This window comes from Oncorhynchus gorbuscha, linkage group LG24 (assembly GCF_021184085.1).
Source record: "Oncorhynchus gorbuscha isolate QuinsamMale2020 ecotype Even-year linkage group LG24, OgorEven_v1.0, whole genome shotgun sequence".
Lineage (NCBI taxonomy): Eukaryota > Metazoa > Chordata > Actinopteri > Salmoniformes > Salmonidae > Oncorhynchus > Oncorhynchus gorbuscha.
The window spans coordinates 14,750,712-14,773,373 of record NC_060196.1 but is presented as its reverse complement, the minus strand read 5'-3'; the positions used below and the strand labels follow the sequence as shown (position 1 = coordinate 14,773,373).

The window sequence follows — 22,662 nt, the reverse complement described above, 5'->3', positions numbered from 1 at the left end:
GAAATTGTTTTTATGCTTTATTTACCGCTCCGATTTGTCTAGGAGTATTGCTATTTCCTTAAACTGGATTAAAGACTCTGTTTTCGCCAAGTCGCTTTTGGGTCCTCATTCACCTGCATAACAAAACTATCGCATGTGGAAGAAGCTAGTACTTCTGCAGCAGATTTCGATAGCAGCCCCCCCAATCCCAACAGATACCTCACTGCCAGCAATGACAGCAATGGCAGTGGACTTGCTCCTCTTCCTCTCCACGAGAATAGTCACAGTTCATCTAGTGAGAGCACTGGTTCTCCATCTCCTCCTCCTCATCTCCCAGAAAACCAAGCTGATGACCAGAGACCCTGCAGCGCTAATGAGTGAGATTGTCGTTCTCTGAAAATTGGTAGGCCTGCTACGAGTGAGTTACGTACTGACAGGGTCAATTACCCCGTTGATGGAAATTATGACAACATTAAATCAGTGTCAATATAAATAGTCCGGGTGGCCATTTGATTAATTGTTCAGCAGTCTTATGGATTGGGGGTAGAAGCTGTTAAGGAGCCAATTGGTCCTAGACTGCTTGCCATGCGGTAGCAGAGAGAACAGTCTATGAAGTACTGGAGTCTTTTACATTTTTTTGGTCTTTCCTCTGACATTGCCTAGTATATGGGTCCTGGATGGCAGGAAGCTTGGCCCCAGTGATGTACTAGGTCGTACGCACTATCCTCTGTAGTGTCTTGCGGATGGAGGCTGAGCAGTTGCCATACCAGGCAGTGATGCAACCCGTCAGGATGCTCTCAATGGTGCAGCTGTTAAAACTTTTGAGGATCTGAGGACCCATACCAAATCTTGTCAGTTTCCTGAGGGGGAATAGGTTTTGTTGCGCCCTCTTCACGACTGTCTTGGTGTGCTTGGACCATGTTAGTTTGTTGCTGATGTGGACACCAAGGAACTTGAAGCTCTCAACCTGCTACACTACAGCCCCGTCAATAAGAATGGGGGAGGGCTCGGTCCTCCTATTCCTATCGTCCATAATCATCTCTTTTGTCTTGATCACGTTGAGCGAGAGGTTGTGTCATTGCACAACACGGTCAGGTCTCTGACCTCCTCCCTAGAGGCTGTCTCATCGTTGTCGGTGATCAGGCCTACCACTGTTGTATCATCAGCAAACTGAATGATTGCATTCAGAATCGACAGAAAGTTGAACGCCACAAACTAGAGAGAGATCCTTCATGAAAACCTTCTCCAGAGCACTCAGGACCTCACACTGGGATGAAGGTTCACCCTCCAACAGGAAAACGACCCAAAGCAAAAAGCCAAGACAATGCGGGAGTGGCTTCGGGACAAGTCTCTGTATGTTCTTGAGTGGCCCAGCCAGAGCCCGTTCTTGAACCCGATCGAACATCTCTGGGAAACCTGAAAATAGCTGTAGAGCGACAGGGCTTTAGAGGATCTGCAGAGAAGAATGGGAGAAACTCCCCAAATACAGGTGTTCCAAGCTTGTAGCGTCATATCCAAGAAGATGCGAGGCTGTATTTTCTGCTTGAGGTGCTTCAACAAAGTACTGAGTAAGGGTCTGAATACTTCTGTAGATGTGATATTTCAATTTTTTATTTTTAATACATTTGCAAACCTTTTTAAGAACATGTTTTTACTTCGTCATTATGGGGTATTGTGTGTAGATAAATCATGTGGGGAAAACTATGTAATCCATTTTAGACAAAGGCTGTAATGTAACAAAATCTGGAAAAAGTCAAGGGGTCTGAATACTTTCTGAAAGCACCACAAGATTGTAACACTATGCTGCAACAATGTGTGTTGTAATCAGAAAGAAATTAGTTTTCTACTGAAAAAATAATATGCACGAGATTATTACACGAAAATGTAATACAGATATTGGTTCATTATATAAATGCATTCACTGTTTTTCAGTAGAACCTACTGCATCCTCAGCAGCTCCCACAACAACTGGAAATGCAACAACAACAGCCACAGCTGCCAACACCACAATCACAGCTGCCAACAATATCACCACATTTGCCAACACTACAACCACAGGTGTCCCCACAACAGCCACAGCTGCGAACACTACATCCACATATGCCAACAATATCACCACATCTGCCAACACTACAACCACAGCTACCAACACAACAGCCACAGCTGCCAACACCACAATCACAGCTGCCAACAATATCACCACATTTGCCAACACTACAACCACAGGTGTCCCCACAACAGCCACAGCTGCGAACACTACATCCACATATGCCAACAATATCACCACATCTGCCAACACTACAACCACAGCTACCAACACAACAGCCACAGCTGCCAACACCACAATCACAGCTGCCAACAATATCACCACATTTGCCAACACTACAACCACAGGTGTCCCCACAACAGCCACAGCTGCGAACACTACATCCACATATGCCAACAATATCACCACATCTGCCAACACTACAACCACAGCTACCAACACAACAGCCACAGCTGCCAACACTACAACCACAGCTGCCAAAACTTCAACCCCAGCTGCCAACAATATCACCACAGCTGCAACAACTACAACAACAGCTGCCCCCACAACAACCACAGCCGCTCCAACTACAACGCCCTCGCCCCCAGTTGTTTTTGACCTGGTATTCAGATCAGATGAGGTTTTCAGTCCTGCTCTGACAATTACCTCTTCACCTTTGTTCCAGAATCGTGTAACGAAGACAATTCAAGCGGTAAGATCCTCGTTTACCATGCAATAGGAAAGTACCAGGCATCCACAGTAATGGTTTAAATTAAAGGCAGCTCATCTGGGCCATTGAGCTTGCTTTGACAACCAATTTCAAATTAAATTAAAAATAGGAATTTTGTTTGGCACATTTTGATAATCTCAACAAATTACTTTTAGTGAAATTATCATGTAGATTTCATTATAGGACCCCTGTATTTTTTAAACACACATTCAAACATTCATACCAGGAAGTGAAAGTTTGCTAAACAGAATATCATTTATCACAGATAACAGTACCAATTGTGCATAACATGGGAAATCACAAAACTGTAAAATGTTGTTGACCTCTAAAACAGCATTTAGGATTAATTAAGTTATTGAAATATTATTTTATAATTTTAGAACTTCTTGAAAAATATCCTCTACCAGGCAGATGAGTTGCCCATTAATTAGAGGAATGCTGTTTAGTCAATGCTAGCTATTATGGATAATGGAGAAATGTTGCTCTGGGATTTGTTTTGAGCAAATAGAACAATATTTTCATATTCATATCAGTATTTACTGTCTGCCACATGTCACTGAATCACTCTTTATCATTTTTGTTTTTCAGCTTGAGCCTCTGTTTAAGGCACAATTCCCAAACTTCATAAGACTGATTGTGGTGGGTTTCAGGTCAGTAAGCTGTAACACTCAATATACAAAGTCACTAACATATATAACCATTTTGTATACCCAGTGTAATTTATTTCTAAATCAGTATTACCAGTAAACAGTTTTAAATAGCTAGTACAACAGTTTACTGCTATCAACAACCACCAAACAAATGATAAAAAATAAAATATTCGGTCTATGCCTTGTTTTGTCACCCCAGGAATGGTTCCATCATCACAGACACCCAGCTGGAGTTTGCTGCCGCTAACACAACTGCTAATGTGACCACACCTTTTGCTGATGCTGTGGCTACTACTCTGAAGGCTGCGATCACCAATGGAAGTTTGAGTATCAACATCTCAGCCAATTTCAAGATTACTGGTCAGTTCTTGCACACTTCAACATTATACATTTAATCAATAAGGGTGTGAGGGGGTGTCAATAAGGGCATGAGGGGGTGTGGTATATGGCTAGTATACCACGGCTAAGGGCGGTTCTTAAGCACGACCCATCGTGGAGTGCCTTGACACTGCCCTTATCTGTGGTATATCAAAATCAAATCAAATTGTATTTGTCACATGCGCCATACAGTGAAATGCTGTAAGGCGCCGGTACGGAGTCAATGTGCAGGGACACCGTTGTTGAGGTAATATGTAAATGTAGTTAGAGTTATAGATAATAACAGAGAATAGAAGCATTGTTCCAGGGGTGGGAGCAATGGTAGCAGTCTGGGTAGCCATAAGATTTGCTGTTCAGGAGTCTTATGGCTTGGGGGTAGAAGCTATTTAGGAGCATCTTGGATGTAGACTTGGCGCTCCATACCGCTTGCCATGCGGTAGCAAAGAGAACCGTCTATGACTAGGGTGGCTGGAGTCTTTGACAATTTTTAGGGTATTCCTTTGACACCGCCTGGTGTAGAGGTCCTGGATGGCAGGAAGCTTGGCTCCAGTGATGTCCTGGGCTGTACGCACTATGCTCTGTAATGCCTTGCGGATGGAGGCAGAGCCGTTGCCATACCAGGCAGAGATTCAACCTGCCAGGATGCTCTCAATGGTGCAGCTGTTAAACCTTTTGAGGATCTGAGGACCCATACCAAATCTTGTCAGTCTCCTGAAGGGGAATAGGTTTTGTCTTGCCCTCTTCATGACTGTCTTGGTGTTCTTGGATCATGTTAGTTTGTTGCTGATGTGGACACCAAGGAACTTGAAGCTCTATACCAGCTTACACTACTGCCCCATTGATGAGAATGGTGGCGGGCTCGGTCCTCCTATTCCTGTCGTCCATAATCATGTCCTTTGTCTTGATCAGGTTGAGGCAGAGGTTGTGTCATTGCACAACACGGTCAGGTCTCTGACCTCCTCCCTATAGGCTGTCTCATCGTTGTCGGTGTTCAGGCCTATCACTGTTATATCATCAGCAAACTGAATGATGGCATTGGAGCCTGAATGACAAGCGTCACGTCGGGAGGAAACCTGGCACCATCCCTTAGGTGAAGCAAGGTGGTGGCAGCATCTTGCTGTGGAGATGTTTTTCAGCGACAGGAAGACTTGTCAGGATCGACAGAAAGTTTAACGCCGCAAACTAGAGAGAGATCCTTGTTGAAAACCTTCTCCAGAGCACTCAGGACCTCACACTGGGATGAAGGTTCACCCTCCAACTGTTATGCAGGTGAAGTGAGGGCCCAAAAGCGACTTAACAGAAACAGAGTTTATTCAAGTCCACAACAGAAAACGACAAATCCCGAATCCATAACAGAAATCCTCTCGTCTGTAGAGGGGAAGGACAGGAGAAGCGACCACAGACTGCAGGTCGCTTCGGGTAGGCGCAGGCCGTAGCTGACAGAGACACCTGCTCACACGCAGCATCTGATGAAGGCAAAAACACGACAGGACGGAACAAGAACACAGTACAGCAAACAAGGATCCGACAAGGACAGAAGCGAAAACAGAGAGAGAAATAGGGACTTAATCAGAGGGCAAAATAGGGGACAGGTGTGAAAGAGTAAATGAGGTAGTTAGGAGAATGAGGAACAGCTGGGAGCAGGAACGGAACGATAGAGAGAGAGAGAGAGAGAGAGAGAGGGAGGGGGAGAGAGAGTGATATAGAGAGGGAAAGAACCTAATAAGACCAGCAGGGGGAAACGAATAGAAGAAGAAGCACAGGGACAAGACATGACAATCTATGACAAAACATGACAGTACCCCCCCACTCACCGAGCGCCTCCTGGCGCACTCGAGGAGGAACCCTGGCGGCAACGGAGGAAATCATCAATCAACGAACGGTCCAGCACGTCCCGAGATGGAACCCAACTCCTCTCCTCAGGACCGTACCCCTCCCAATCCACTAAGTACTGGTGACCACGTCCCCGAGAACGCATGTCCATGATCCTCCGTACCCTGTAAATAGGTGCGCCCTTGACAAGGACGGGGGGGAGGGAAGACGAACGGGGGCGCGAAGAAAAGGCTTGACACAGGAGACATGGAAGACTGGGTGGACGCGACGAAGATGTCGCGGAAGAAGAAGTCGCACTGCGACAGGATTAACGACCTGAGAAATACGGAACGGACCAATGAACCGCGGAGTCAACTTACGAAAAGCTGTCGTAAGGGGAAGGTTACGAGTGGAAAGCCACACTCTCTGACCGCGACAATACCTAGGACTCTTAATCCTACGTTTATTGGCGGCTCTCACAGTCTGCGCCCTATAACGGCAAAGTGCAGACCTGACCCTCCTCCAGGTGCGCTCACAACGTTGGACAAAAGCCTGAGCGGAGGGAACGCTGGACTCGGCGAGCTGGGACGAGAACAGAGGAGGCTGGTACCCAAGACTACTCTGAAAAGGAGATAGCCCGGTAGCAGACGAAGGAAGCGAGTTGTGAGCGTATTCTGCCCAGGGGAGCTGTTCTGCCCAAGACGCAGGGTTTCGAAAAGAAAGACTGCGTAATATATACGACCAATCGTCTGATTGGCCCGTTCTGCTTGACCGTTAGACTGGGGATGAAAACCGGAAGAGAGACTGACGGAAGCACCAATCAAACGACAGAACTCCCTCCAAAACTGTGACGTGAATTGCGGACCTCTGTCCGAAACGGCGTCTAACGGGAGGCCATGAATTCTGAACACATTCTCAATGATGATTTGTGCCGTCTCCTTAGCGGAAGGAAGCTTAGCGAGGGGAATGAAATGAGCCGCCTTAGAGAACCTATCGACAACCGTTAGAATCACAGTCTTCCCCGCTGACGAAGGCAGACCGGTAATAAAGTCTAAGGCGATGTGAGACCATGGTCGAGAAGGAATGGGAAGCGGTCTGAGACGACCGGCAGGAGGAGAGTTACCTGACTTAGTCTGCGTGCAGTCCGAACAAGCAGCCACGAAACGGCGCGTGTCACGCTCCTGAGTAGGCCACCAAAACTGCTGGCGAATAGAAGCAAGCGTACCCCGAACGCCGGGGTGGCCAGCTAAATTGGCAGAGTGAGCCCACTGAAGAACAGCCAGACGAGTAGAGACAGGAACGAAAAGAAGGTTACTAGGACAAGCGCGCGGCGACGCAGTGTGAGTGAGTGCTTGCTTTACCTGTCTCTCAATTCCCCAGACAGTCAACCCGACAACACGCCCTTCAGGGAGAATCCCCTCGGGGTCGGTAGAAGCTACAGAAGAACTGAAGAGACGGGATAAGGCATCAGGCTTGGTGTTCTTAGTACCCGGGCGATAAGAAATCACGAACCCGAAACGAGCGAAAAACAACGCCCAACGAGCTTGACGCGCATTGAGTCGTTTGGCAGAACGGATGTACTCAAGGTTCTTATGGTCAGTCCAAACGACAAAAGGAACGGTCGCCCCCTCCAACCACTGTCGCCATTCGCCTAAGGCTAAGCGGATGGCGAGCAGTTTGCGGTTACCCACATCATAGTTGCGTTCCGACGGCGACAGGCGATGAGAAAAATACGCGCAAGGATGGACCTTATCGTCAGAATGGGAGCGCTGGGACAGAATGGCTCCCACACCCACCTCTGAAGCGTCAACCTCGACAATGAATTGTTTAGTGACGTCAGGAGTAACAAGGATAGGAGCGGATGTAAAACGCCTCTTGAGGAGATCAAAAGCTCCCTGGGCGGAACCGGACCACTTAAAGCACGTCTTGACAGAAGTAAGGGCTGTGAGAGGGGCTGCCACTTGACCGAAATTACGAATGAAACACCGATAGAAATTCGCGAAACCGAGAAAGCGCTGCAACTCGACACGTGACTTAGGGACGGGCCAATCGCTGACAGCATGGACCTTAGCGGGATCCATCTGAATGCCTTCAGCGGAAATAACAGAACCGAGAAATGTGACGGAGGAGACATGAAAGGCGCACTTCTCAGCCTTCACATAGAGACAATTCTCTAAAAGATGCTGGAGGACACGTCGAACGTGCTGAACATGAATCTGGAGTGACAGTGAAAAAATCAGGATATCGTCAAGGTAAACGAAAACAAAGATGTTCAGCATGTCTCTCAGTACGTCATTCACTAATGCCTGAAAGACAGCTGGAGCATTAGCGAGACCGAACGGCAGAACCCGGTATTCAAAATGCCCTAACGGAGTGTTAAACGCCGTTTTCCACTCGTCCCCCTCCCTGATGCGCACGAGATGGTAAGCGTTACGAAGGTCCAACTTAGTAAAGAACCTGGCTCCCTGCAGAATCTCGATGGCTGACGACATAAGGGGAAGCAGATAACGATTCTTAACCGTTATGTCGTTCAGCCCTCGATAATCCACGCAGGGGCGCAGAGTACCGTCCTTCTTCTTTACAAAAAAAACCCCCGCTCCGGCGGGAGAGGAAGAAGCCACAACGGTACCGGCGTCGAGAGAAACAGACAGATAATCTTCGAGAGCCTTACGTTCGGGAGCCGACAGAGAGTATAGTCTACCCCGGGGGGGAGTGGTCCCCGGAAGGAGATCTATACTAAATTCATACGACCAGTGAGGAGGAAGGGAGGTGGCTCTGGACCGACTGAAGACCGTGCGCAGATCATGATATTCCTCCGGCACCCCTGTCAAATCACCAGGTTCCTCCTGTGAAGAGGGGACAGAAGAAACAGGAGGAATAGCAGACATTAAACATTTCACATGATAAGAAACGTTCCAGGATAGGATAGAATTACTAGACCAATTAATAGAAGGATTATGACACACTAGCCAGGGATGACCCAAAACAACAGGTGTAAAAGGTGAACGAAAAATCAAAAAAGAAATGGTCTCAATGTGGTTACCAGATACTGTGAGGGTTAAAGGTAGTGTTTCACATATTATACTGGGGAGGGGACTACCATCCAAGGCGAACATGGGCGTGGGCTCCCCTAACTGTCTGAGAGGAAAGTCATGTTTCCGAGCCCATGCTTCGTCCATAAAACAGCCCTCAGCCCCAGAGTCTATCAAGGCACTGCAGGAAGCTGCCGAACCGGTCCAGCGTAGATGGACCGCCAAGGTAGTACAGGATCTTGACGGAGAGACCTGAGTAGTAGCGCTCACCAGTAGCCCTCCGCTTACTGATGAGCTCTGGCCTTTTACTGGACATGAAAAGACAAAATGTCCAGCAGAACCGCAATAGAGACAGAGGCGGTTGGTGATTCTCCGTTCCCTCTCATTAGTCGAGATGCGAATACCTCCCAGCTGCATGGGCTCAACACCTGAGCCAGTGGGAGGAGATGGTTGTGATGCGGAGAGGGGAAACACCGTTAACGCGAGCTCTCTTCCACGAGCTCGGTGACGAAGATCTACCCGTCGTTCTATGCGGATGGCGAGTTCAATCAAAGAATCCACGCTGGAAGGAACCTCCCGGGAGAGAATCTCATCCTTAACCTCAGCGTGGAGTCCCTCCAGAAAACGAGCGAGCAACGCCGGCTCGTTCCAGTCACTGGAGGCAGCAAGAGTGCGAAACTCTATAGAGTAATCCGTTATGGATCGATCACCTTGACATAGGGAAGCCAGGGCCCTGGAAGCCTCCTTCCCAAAAACTGAATGATCAAAAACCCGTATCATCTCCTCTTTAAAGTTCTGATACTCGATAGTACACTCAGCCCTTGCCTCCCAGATAACCGTGCCCCACTCACGAGCCCGTCCAGTAAGGAGAGATATGACGTAGGCGATACGAGCTCTATCCCTAGAGTATGTGTTGGGCTGGAGAGAGAACACAATATCACACTGTGTGAGAAAGGAGCGGCATTCAGTGGGCTGCCCAGAGTAACACTGTGGGTTATTAATTCTTGGTTCCGGAGACTCAGAAGACCAGGAAGTAGCTGGTGGCTCGAGACGGAGATTGTGAAACTGTCTTGAGAGATCGGAGACCTGAGCGGCCAGGGTCTCAACGGCATGATGAGCAGCAGACAATTCCTGCTCGTGTCTGCCGAGCATCGCTCCCTGGATCTCGACGGCTGAGTTGCGAGGATCCGTAGTCGCTGGGTCCATTCTTGGTCGGATCCTTCTGTTATGCAGGTGAAGTGAGGGCCCAAAAGCGACTTAACAGAAACAGAGTTTATTCAAGTCCACAACAGAAAACGACAAATCCCGAATTCATAACAGAAATCCTCTCGTCTGTAGAGGGGAAGGACAGGAGAAGCGACCACAGACTGCAGGTCGCTTCGGGTAGGCGCAGGCCGTAAGCTGACAGAGACACCTGCTCACACGCAGCATCTGATGAAGGCAAAAACACGACAGGACGGAACAAGAACACAGTACAGCAAACAAGGATCCGACAAGGACAGAAGCGAAAACAGAGAGAGAAATAGGGACTTAATCAGAGGGCAAAATAGGGGACAGGTGTGAAAGAGTAAATGAGGTAGTTAGGAGAATGAGGAACAGCTGGGAGCAGGAACGGAACGATAGAGAGAGAGAGAGAGAGAGGGAGGGGGAGAGAGAGGGATAGAGAGAGGGAAAGATCCTAATAAGACCAGCAGGGGGAAACGAATAGAAGAGGAAGCACAGGGACAAGACATGACAATCTATGACAAAACATGACACCAACAGGACAACGACCCTTAGCACAAAGCCAAGACAATGCAGGAGTGGCTTCGGGACAAGCCTCTGTATGTCCTTGAGTGGCCCAGCCAGAGCCCGATCTTGAACCCGATCGAACATCTCTGGGAAACCTGAAAATAGCTGTAGAGCGAAGTTCCCCATCTAACCTGACAGGGCTTTAGAGGATCTGCAGAGAAGAATGGGAGAAACTCCCCAAATACAGGTGTTCCAAGCTTGTAGCATCATATCCAAGAAGAAGCGAAGCTGTAGTTTCTGCCTGAGGTACTTCAACAAAGTACTGAGTAAGGGTCTGAATACCTCTGTAAATGTGATATTGAATTTTTTTTAAATACATTTGCAAACAGTTTTAAGAACATGTTTTTACTTTGTCATTATGGGGTATTGTGTGTAGATTGAGGGTGGGGGGAAAACTTTGTAATCCATTTTAGAATAAGGCTGAAATGTAACAAAACCGGGAAAAAGTCAAGGGGTCTGAATACTTTCTGAAAGCACCACAAGATTGCAACACTATGCTGCAACAATGTGTGTTGTAATCAGCAAGAAATTAGTGTTATACTGAGAAAATATTATGCACGAGATGCTGGACACGAAAATGTAATACAGATGTGGATTCATTATATAAATGCATTCACTGTTTTTCAGTAAAACCGACTCCATCCGCAGCATCTCCCACCACAACTGGAAATGAAACGACAACAACCACAGCTGTCCCCACAATAACCACAGCTGTCAAAACCACAACCACAGCTGCCAACACTACAACCACAGCTGTCCCCAAAACAGCCACAGCTGCAACAACTACAACAACAGCTGCCCCCACAACAACCACAGCCGCTTCAACTACAACGCCCTCGCCCCCAGTTGTTTTTGACCTGGTATTCAGATCAGATGAGGTATTCAGTCCTGCTCTGACAAATACCTCTTCACCTTTGTTCCAGAATCGTGTAACGAAGACAATTCAAGCGGTAAGATCCTCGTTTACCATGCAATAGGAAAGTACCAGGCATCCACAGTAATGGTTTAAATTAAAGGCAGCTCATCTGGGCCATTGAGCTTGCTTTGACAACCAATTTCAAATTAAATTAAAAATAGGAATTTTGTTTGGCACATTTAGATAATCTCAACAAATTACTTTTAGTGAAATGATCATGTAGATTTCATTATAGGACCCCTGTATTTTTTAAACACACATTCAAACATTCATACCAGGAAGTGAAAGTTTGCTAAACAGAATATCATTTATCACAGATAACAGTACCAATTGTGCATAACATGGGAAATCACAAGACTGTAAAATGTTGTTGACCTCTAAAACAGCATTTAGGAATAATTAAGTTATTGAAATATTGTTTTATAGTTTTAGAACTTCTTGAAAAATATCCTCTACCAGGCAGATGAGTTGCCCATTAATTAGAGGAATGCTGTTTAGTCAATGCTAGCTATTATGTATAATGGAGAAATGTTGCTCTGGAATTTGTTTTGAGCAAATAGAACAATATTTTCATATTCATATCAGTATTTACTGTCTGCCACATGTCACTGAATCACTCTTTATCATTTTTGTTTTTCAGCTTGAGCCTCTGTTTAAGGCACAATTCCCAAACTTCATAAGACTGATTGTGGTGGGTTTCAGGTCAGTAAGCTGTAACACTCAATATACAAAGTCACTAACATTTATAACCCTTTTGTATACACAGTGTAATTTATTTCTAAATCAGTATTGCCATTAAACAGTTTTAAATAGCTAGTACAACAGTTTACTGCTATCAACAACCACCAAACTAATGATAAAAAATAAAATATTCGGTCTATGCCTTGTTTTGTCACCCCAGGAATGGTTCCATCATCACAGACACCCAGCTGGAGTTTGCTGCCGCTAACACAACTGCTAATGCGACCACACCTTTTGCTGATGCTGTGGCTACTACTCTGAAGGCTGCGATCACCAATGGAAGTTTGAGTATCAACATCTCAGCCAATTTCAAGATTACTGGTCAGTTCTTGCACACTTCAACATTATACATTTAATCAATAAGGCATGAGGGGGTGTGGTATATGGCTAGTATACCACGGCTAAGGGCTGTTCTTAAGCACGACGCATCGTGGAGTGCCTTGACACTGCCCTTATCTGTGGTATATCAAAATCAAATCAAATTGTATTTGTCACATGCGCCATACAGTGAAATGCTGTAAGGCGCCGGTACGGAGTCAATGTGCAGGGGCACCGTTGTTGAGGTAATATGTAAATTTAGGTAGAGTTATAGATAATAACAGAGAATAGAAGCATTGTTCCAGGGGTGGGGGCAATGGTAGCAGTCTGGGTAGCCATTAGATTTGCTGTTCAGTAGTCTTATGGCTTGGGGGTAGAAGCTATTTAGGAGCCTCTTGGATCTAGACTTGGCGCTCCATACCGCTTGCCATGCGGTAGCAAAGAGAACCGTCTATGACTAGGGTGGCTGGAGTCTTTGACAATTTTTAGGGTATTCCTTTGACACCGCCTGGTGTAGAGGTCCTGGATGGCAGGAAGCTTGGCCCCAGTGATGTCCTGGGCTGTACGCACTATCCTCTGTAATGCCTTGCGGATGGAGGCAGAGCCGTTGCCATACCAGGCAGAGATTCAACCTGCCAGGATGCTCTCAATGGTGCAGCTGTTAAACCTTTTGAGGATCTGAGCACCCATACCAAATCTTGTCAGTCTCCTGAAGGGGAATAGGTTTTGTCGTGCCCTCTTCATGACTGTCTTGGTGTTCTTGGACCATGTTAGTTTGTTGCTGATGTGGACACCAAGGAACTTGAAGCTCTATACCAGCTTACACTACTGCCCCGTTGATGAGAATGGTGGCGGGCTCGGTCCTCCTATTCCTGTCGTCCATAATCATGTCCTTTGTCTTGATCAGGTTGAGGCAGAGGTTGTGTCATTGCACAACACGGTCAGGTCTCTGACCTCCTCCCTATAGGCTGTCTCATCGTTGTCGGTGATCAGGCCTACCACTGTTATATCATCAGCAAACTGAATGATGGCATTGGAGCCTGAATGACAAGCGTCACGTCGGGAGGAAACCTGGCACCATCCCTTAGGTGAAGCAAGGTGGTGGCAGCATCATGCTGTGGAGATGTTTTTCAGCGACAGGAAGACTTGTCAGGATCGACAGAAAGTTTAACGCCGCAAACTAGAGAGAGATCCTTGTTGAAAACCTTCTCCAGAGCACTCAGGACCTCACACTGGGATGAAGGTTCACCCTCCAACAGGACAACGACCCTTAGCACAAAGCCAAGACAATGCAGGAGTGGCTTCGGGACAAGCCTCTGTATGTCCTTGAGTGGCCCAGCCAGAGCCCGTTCTTGAACCCGATCGAACATCTCTGGGAAACCTGAAAATAGCTGTAGAGCGAAGTTCCCCATCTAACCTGACAGGGCTTTAGAGGATCTGCAGAGAAGAATGGGAGAAACTCCCCAAATACAGGTGTTCCAAGCTTGTAGCATCATATCCAAGAAGAAGCGAAGCTGTAGTTTCTGCCTGAGGTACTTCAACAAAGTACTGAGTAAGGGTCTGAATACCTCTGTAAATGTGATATTGATTTTTTTTTAAATACATTTGCAAACAGTTTTAAGAACATGATTTTACTTCGTCATTATGGGGTATTGTGTGTAGATTGAGGTTGGGGGGAAAACTATGTAATCCATTTTAGAATAAGGCTGAAATGTAACAAAACCGGGAAAAAGTCAAGGGGTCTGAATACTTTGTGGAAGCACCACAAGATTGCAACACTATGCTGCAACAATGTGTGTTGTAAACAGCAAGAAATTAGTGTTCTACTGAGAAAATATTATGCACGAGATGGTGGACACGAAAATGTAATACAGATGTGGATTCATTATATAAATGCATTCACTGTTTTTCAGTAAAACCGACTCCATCCGCAGCATCTCCCACCACAACTGGAAATGAAACGACAACAACCACAGCTGTCCCCACAATAACCACAGCTGTCAAAACCACAACCACAGCTGCCAACACTACAACCACAGCTGCCAACACTACAACCCCAGCTGCCAAAACCACAACCACAGCTGCCAACACTACAACCACAGCTACCAACACTACAACCACAGCTGCCAACACTACAACCACAGCTGCCCAAACCACAACCACAGCTGCCAACACTACAACCACAGCTGCCAACACTACAACCACAGTTGACAAAACCACAACCACAGCTGCCAACACTACAACCACAGGTATATGGCTAGTATACCACGGCTAAGGGCTGTTCTTAAGCACGACACATCGTGGAGTGTCTTGACACTGCCCTTATCCGTGGTATATCAAATTCAAATCCGGTACAGAGACAATGTGCAGGGGCACCGGTGTTGAGGTAATTTAGGTAATATGTACATTTATGTAGAGTTTTAGAAAATAACAGAAAACAGCAGCTATAGTCCAGGTGTGGGGTCAATGCTAATAGTCTGTGTAGCCATTTGATTAGCTGTTCAGGAGTCTTATGGCTTGGTAGAACCTATTTAGGAGCCTCTTGGACCTAGACTTGGTGCTCCGGTACCGCTTGCCATGCGGTAGCAAAGAGAACCGTCTATGACTAGGGTGGCTGGAGTCTTTGACAATTTTTAGGGTATTCCTTTGACACCGCCTGGTGTAGAGGTCCTGGATGGCAGGAAGCTTGGCCCCAGTGATGTACTGGGCTGTACGCACTATCCTCTGTAATGCCTTGCGGATGGAGGCAGAGCCGTTGCCATACCAGGCAGAGATTCAACCTGCCAGGATGCTCTCAATGGTGCAGCTGTTAAACCTTTTGAGGATCTGAGCACCCATACCAAATCTTGTCAGTCTCCTGAAGGGGAATAGGTTTTGTCGTGCCCTCTTCATGACTGTCTTGGTGTTCTTGGACCATGTTAGTTTGTTGCTGATGTGGACACCAAGGAACTTGAAGCTCTATACCAGCTTACACTACTGCCCCGTTGATGAGAATGGTGGCGGGCTCGGTCCTCCTATTCCTGTCGTCCATAATCATGTCCTTTGTCTTGATCAGGTTGAGGCAGAGGTTGTGTCATTGCACAACACGGTCAGGTCTCTGACCTCCTCCCTATAGGCTGTCTCATCGTTGTCGGTGATCAGGCCTACCACTGTTATATCATCAGCAAACTGAATGATGGCATTGGAGCCTGAATGACAAGCGTCACGTCGGGAGGAAACCTGGCACCATCCCTTAGGTGAAGCAAGGTGGTGGCAGCATCATGCTGTGGAGATGTTTTTCAGCGACAGGAAGACTTGTCAGGATCGACAGAAAGTTTAACGCCGCAAACTAGAGAGAGATCCTTGTTGAAAACCTTCTCCAGAGCACTCAGGACCTCACACTGGGATGAAGGTTCACCCTCCAACAGGACAACGACCCTTAGCACAAAGCCAAGACAATGCAGGAGTGGCTTCGGGACAAGCCTCTGTATGTCCTTGAGTGGCCCAGCCAGAGCCCGTTCTTGAACCCGATCGAACATCTCTGGGAAACCTGAAAATAGCTGTAGAGCGAAGATCCCCATCTAACCTGACAGGGCTTTAGAGGATCTGCAGAGAAGAATGGGAGAAACTCCCCAAATACAGGTGTTCCAAGCTTGTAGCATCATATCCAAGAAGAAGCGAAGCTGTAGTTTCTGCCTGAGGTACTTCAACAAAGTACTGAGTAAGGGTCTGAATACCTCTGTAAATGTGATATTGATTTTGTTTTTAATACATTTGCAAACAGTTTTAAGAACATGATTTTACTTCGTCATTATGGGGTATTGTGTGTAGATTGAGGTTGGGGGGAAAACTATGTAATCCATTTTAGAATAAGGCTGAAATGTAACAAAACCGGGAAAAAGTCAAGGGGTCTGAATACTTTGTGGAAGCACCACAAGATTGCAACACTATGCTGCAACAATGTGTGTTGTAAACAGCAAGAAATTAGTGTTCTACTGAGAAAATATTATGCACGAGATGGTGGACACGAAAATGTAATACAGATGTGGATTCATTATATAAATGCATTCACTGTTTTTCAGTAAAACCGACTCCATCCGCAGCATCTCCCACCACAACTGGAAATGAAACGACAACAACCACAGCTGTCGCCACAATAACCACAGCTGTCAAAACCACAACCACAGCTGCCAACACTACAACCACAGCTGCCAACACTACAACCCCAGCTGCCAAAACCACAACCACAGCTGCCAACACTACAACCACAGCTACCAACACTACAACCACAGCTGCCAACACTACAACCACAGCTGCCCAAACCACAACCACAGCTGCCAACACTACAACCACAGCTGCCAACACTACAACCACAGCTGCCAAAACCACAACCACAGCTGCCAACACTACAACCACAGCGACCAACACTACAACCACAGGTATATGGCTAGTATACCACGGCTAAGGGCTGTTCTTAAGCACGACACATCGTGGAGTGTCTTGACACTGCCCTTATCCGTGGTATATCAAATTCAAATCCGGTACAGAGACAATGTGCAGGGGCACCGGTGTTGAGGTAATTTAGGTAATATGTACATTTATGTAGAGTTTTAGAAAATAACAGAAAACAGCAGCTATTGTCCAGGTGTGGGGTCAATGCTAATAGTCTGTGTAGCCATTTGATTAGCTGTTCAGGAGTCTTATGGCTTGGTAGAACCTATTTAGGAGCCTCTTGGACCTAGACTTGGTGCTGCGGTACCGCTTGCCGTGTGGTTGCAGAGAGAACAGTCTATGACTAGAGTGGCTGGAGTCGTTGACAATATTTAGGGTCTTCCTTTGACACTTTCTGGTATAGAAGTCCTGGATGGTAGGTAGCACCCCTGAGGGGCCCCCGTGTTGAGGGACAGAGTGGCGAATGTGTTGTTACCTACCCTACCACCTGGGGACGGCCCGTCAGGAAATCCTTGATCCAGTTGCAGAGGGAGGTATTCAGTCCCATGGTCCTTATCTTAGTGTTAAGCCCTCAAAGAACCATAGTGCATTCAAATCAAGATGATGCCGGAGAACAAGGCTGACGTTTTACGTATTCCTAACCAGTTGTGTTTTTTTGTTTGTTTCTTTGCAACTTATTTATTTTATTTATTTTGTTCATAATGTTGCTGCTACCATCTCTTATGACCATAAATAAGTGCAATTACTCACCACGGACTGGCAGAATCCTTTTTTCCCTTTAACCTCTCTAGGGTAGGGAGCAGCATTCGGAATTTTGGATGAAAAGCATGCCCACATTTAACGGCCTGCTACTGGGGCCCAGAAGATATGATATGCATATACAGTGGGGCAAAAAAGTATTTAGTCAGCAACCAAATGTGCAAGTTCTCCCACTTAAAAAGATGAGAGAGGCCTGTAATTTTCAACATAGGTAAACCTCAACTATGGCAGACAAAATGAGGGAAAAAAAATCAGAAAGTCACATTGTAGGATTTTTAATGAATTTATTTGGTTTTGTATTTTTCTATTCAATGCCATTACAGTATCCATTGACTTAGGACTCCATTTGCAGTTTCTATGCCTTACTCTAAATGTCAACAGTCTTTAGAAATAGTTTCAGGCTTGTATTCTTATAAATGAGGGGTAAGACCAGTCTGAACGAGAGGACCCTAACACGACGCAGAGTTTTTTCAGGCGCATGTACATTTCTTGTTTACCTTTTATATTGGCGACGTTATTGTCCGGTTGAAATATTATAGATTATTTAGGCTAAAAAACAACCTGATGGTTGAATATAAACATTGTTTGACATGTTTCTATGAACTTTACGGCTACAGTTTGGATTTTTTTGTCTGATTGTTTTGACTGAGTTTGAGCCTGTGGATTACTGAAGAAAACGCGCTAACAAAACTGAGTTTTTTGGATATAAAGAGACTTCATCGAGCAAAAGGAACATTTATTGAGTGAATGAATGTCTTCAGATTAACACCATATGAAGATCAACAAAGGTAAGGGATTAATTGTATCTCTATTTCTGAGTTTTATAACACTTCTGCTTGGCTGGTTACTGTTCTGGGCTAGGTATGTTCTGGGCTAGGTATGTTCTGGGCTAGGTGTGTTCTGGGTTAGGTATGTTCTGGGTATGCTTTCCCCGAAAAGCATTTTATAAATACGACACTGTGGTTGGTTTAACAATAAGTTAATCTTTAATCCTATTTAAAATATGTTTTGTTTTCTGAATTTGTATAATGATCACAGCAACATTAATTGTATTTGTTTATTTACAGGGGACAATGCACATGAATCAACATCAATATTACAATAATGTAACATCCATGTAAATGTGTCAGCCAAAAACGAATTTGCACCCAGGCAGCTAAGGACAATTACACAGCCACAATACAAATACTCACTAAAACAATACAAAATAGTCATTAGGATATTTTAGCCATTAGAATAATTTAGCCATCCGCATTAGGAGACGTCCTAAATGCCTCCTATGATGAGTGAGTGTGACATTGCAAAAACAAAAACAAATTACATTTGGGACGTCTGCCCCTGAAAGGCCTGTGCGCAGCCCTGACTACGGCACATCAACACATACAATTATGCACTACTGTGCTGCAAAACTGTGTGTGGTAATCCGCAAGGAATTTGTATCTACAGAGAAAAAGATTATGCACAAGATGTTAGAAATGGTATACATTCAAATTAAATACAGATGTTGATTTATTATATGAATGTATTGATTTGTTTTTCAGTCCAAGCTAATCCAACGACAGCTGCTCCCACAACAACCACAGCTGCCCCCTTAACTATCACAGCTGCTCCCACAACTACCACAAGCGCACCAACAACAACCACACGTGCACCAACAACAACCACAGCTGCCGTTGCCCCGACGACCACCGCAGCCCCAAATGTTTTGCTTCTAGTGTTCAGTTCAGATGAGACCTTTACCGAATCTCTCTCAAACAATACCTCCCAAGCTTTCCGGGATCGGGCTACTACTATAAAAAACGCGGTAAGGTCATTTTTTTGCAATGAAGCAGCAAATAGAGTTTGTAACCTTAGTTGGTTTCAAATTTCCAAGCTATGAACCTTCTAAGGTCTGTGATTTCTGTCTTGATCCTGAAGTCTTCATACCATCTCTGTTTGCTTTTCAGATTGAGCCAGTCTATCGCAAAGACTTTAGAAGTTTCATTCAGCTTGTTGTGTTGAGTTTCAGGTGAGTGGCAGCCTGAGTTCAATAATGATCTGGGTGTTCTTCTAATAGATGCACAAATTGTCCTTTTTCCAATTGACTTCAGCCACTTTTAAGGGACTGTACCACTTTTTTTAACCTTAGCTCTGTTCCTTGTTTTGCATTCACAGACGTGGGTCCGTCATCACAGAAAGCAGAATGGAGTTTGGACCTACTGGTAACGGGACTGCACCCACTGCTAATTCGGTGAAAGATGTTCTGGTGAAAGCAGTCAACAACGGGAATATAGATATCCGTGTCAATGTCAGCTCCATCGTTGTCAGCGGTCAGTTCAACACATCACCTACTGATATTTCTGACATGTCACGCTCAACATTTCACAACAATCATAGCTGCCCATCTTCATTCTGCGTCACTTCTACTACACCATGCACTTGACATAAGGTGGCACAATGTCACTCTATTCAGAGCAACACATAACAAGTCAGACAGGGACACAGTTGAACATAAATAAACGTTACCATTTACACCCATTACGGCAGAAAGCACTAGTGTCTAGTGTTCTTTACCGTCACTTTTGTCTTAAACTCACCCAGGCAACTCTTGTTCAGATAGTGATGATTATAAATTGTACATGTGTTTCAAGTGTTTTAACGGGAATCCCATTTTTATGTCCACAGTTCTAAGCTCATCCATGTCTCCAGTGGTAAACAGTGTGTTTTCCTCTTTTGGAATGACCCTGGTTTTCCTGCTGCTGTCTGCTGCAATGCACAGACTTTAAGAGCAGGACAAACCAACTAATTTGCAACCCTGCACCTGACTACACATGTAACTCTTTTATTTTTATTTTTTTATCACATAGCCCTCTTTTTCCAGTGAAATATCTCTATAGCATATGCATATTAGGATCCAGCTCTATCATTCAAATGAAATTATGTTTGTTTAATCCTAGATGCTCTTTAACGTAATGTTAAACCTATTGTACAGGAATGGATGCGTAAGCAGATTTCGTTTGTTTGGTTATAGCCCATAGTAAAATATGATGTAGAGCACGTTTGATAATACATTATGTGTATTCATAGAGTAAACCTTTTTAGTGGAATTAATTTCAATATGGAGTTAATGAAGGCAGGGCAAACAATGAAACCCGACCTGAAGATAATCCCAACCATCAAAATCACCCATTATCACTATTGTGAGAATATGTCTGCGTTAATACAATTATCCCTTGTGTTTACTGTTGATTTGATGAAAATAAAAAGGAAACTTTGGAAGAACTTTCACTTTTCTTTTTTTTTACTGGTCCAAGAGAAATCTAGAAATGTACTCGTTATTACTGTTACGTTCGTCGATGGAAGGATCGGACCAAGGTGCAGCGTGGTAGGCATACATTTTAATTTATTAAATGAACACCGGAAAAACAAAAATTACGAAACGTAACGTCTAGTAGGGCTAAAAAGCACAGTACCAAAAACAAGATTCCACAAACAACAGGTGGGAAAAGGCTGCCTAAATATGATCCCCAATCAGACACAACAATTGGGAACCATACCAGGCCAACATAGAAAAGACAAACTAGAGTACCCACCCTAGTCACACCCTGAACTAACCAAAATGGAGAATAAAAAGGCTCTCAAAGGTCAGGGCGTGATAATTACAGAAGTCGAAAAAAGGCACCGTGATTATGGCATCCATTCCATGTGAAAAACGAACTGTGTATATTTTCCTAACATTATGTAATGAAAGAATGAAAATGTTATAATTCTGAAGTAATTTATTAAGTGTTTTTTTCCTTCAAATTTTAGCCATACCATGATGATTTGTCAATTTAATTATGAATTCTGAAAAGTCTTCAAGAAGTCCTGGGTGAACACAAATGATCATATACTGTATATGCCTATTAATAATGTATTCCTAAATACTATTATGAAATAAAAAGTCAGATAATGTGACCTAAAGCATAAACAACAATAGACAGCTCAATACATTTGTTTTGCTTCATAAATTATATACAGAATGTATCATTCTTGTTTTAATCCCAGTATTTTTTCGCATATTGCAACCGGCCCACCATACGACTTGCAGTAGCATAGCATGTAAACATAGCATAACTTTTCAAAAGCTTACTTTGTTTACTTCCTATGAAATATTGTCAGTGTTTAGCTGGTGTTTTGGCCATGATTATGTTTGCATGTGAATTTTGTCATTCACAACTGTCAGGATTTGGCCAGGGTTGTTCCGGTTTTTGGTCACTAGATGCCCCCATTGTGATTTTTGACCTTCTGTTTTCCCTTGATCCCCATTATTATTTGCACCTGTGCCTCGTTTCCCCTGATTGTATTTAAACCCTTAGTTTTCCTCAGTTCTTTGCTCTGTGTTTGTATGTTAGCACCCAGCCCTAGTATTCTGTGAACTCTTGTTGATCCCGGTGGACTCTCTTGTGGAATTCTGTTTTTTGTTCTTGTTTATTTATTTTTGAGTATCTTTTGAGGCTTTTTATGCTATACCTACCACCTTGTGGATTTTCCTTTTTGTCTTGGAGGATTACCTTTGTTCTTGTGGAATTCCTTTTGAGGTTGTGGAGTTACATGTTTTCCTGAAGGACTTCACTTTTTACTTCATTAAATACACCGTCTCAAGTACTGCTGTGTCTGCCTCATCTTCTGGGTTCTGCCGACTATTCGTGGCTCAGTTGGTTAAGTGACTGTTTCTCACTCCGGAGACCCGGGTTCGCAACCGGGTCCTGACAGAAACACAGGGCCAAAAATGAACCCAGAAGCAGCCAGTTCCCAGGACCTTGTTGCCATGCTGTCCCACCACCAGGAGACTCTCCAACACCACGAAGCCGCCCTGGTTCAGCAAGAGGCCTTAATGGCTAGACGTTCTCATCTTCTGTCGGAGATGCTGACTTCCATAAAGCAGATATCTGATCGACTTACCCCGGCAACAGTTCCCGTCCCAGTACCTCAGATTCACGTACCCATGGCAGTTAACCCCCTGGCTGAACCTCGTCTTCCACCTCCCCAACGGTTCTCAGGTGATCCAAGTGCTTGTAATGGGTTTCTCACCCAATGTTCTCTCTCCTTCGAGCTGCAACCCTCGTCGTTCCCCACCG

General features: G+C 45.0%; 1 protein-coding gene across 4 annotated transcripts in view; it reads left to right on the top strand.

The window, feature by feature from the left end:
* Window positions 1-20,824, top strand: part of LOC124013145 (mucin-5AC-like) — a 38,010-nt gene extending 17,186 nt beyond the window's left edge. The window contains exons 3-14 of one of the 4 annotated variants that reach the window (XM_046327342.1): window positions 1,915-2,717; window positions 3,324-3,385; window positions 3,585-3,745; window positions 11,026-11,348; window positions 11,955-12,016; window positions 12,216-12,376; window positions 14,287-14,622; window positions 16,435-16,791; window positions 19,105-19,367; window positions 19,510-19,571; window positions 19,718-19,872; window positions 20,228-20,824. In XM_046327342.1, coding sequence (XP_046183298.1) covers window positions 1,915-2,717; window positions 3,324-3,385; window positions 3,585-3,745; window positions 11,026-11,348; window positions 11,955-12,016; window positions 12,216-12,376; window positions 14,287-14,622; window positions 16,435-16,791; window positions 19,105-19,367; window positions 19,510-19,571; window positions 19,718-19,872; window positions 20,228-20,328 — 2,846 coding nt within the window. In that variant the 3' untranslated portion in view covers window positions 20,329-20,824. Of the gene's footprint in view, window positions 1-1,911; window positions 2,718-3,323; window positions 3,386-3,584; window positions 3,746-11,025; window positions 11,349-11,954; window positions 12,017-12,215; window positions 12,377-14,286; window positions 14,623-16,434; window positions 16,792-19,104; window positions 19,368-19,509; window positions 19,572-19,717; window positions 19,873-20,227 lie in introns of all 4 variants that reach the window. The other 3 variants (XM_046327343.1, XM_046327341.1, XM_046327344.1) reach the window with 3 other exon arrangements.
* The last annotated feature ends 1,838 nt before the right edge of the window (window positions 20,825-22,662 follow it).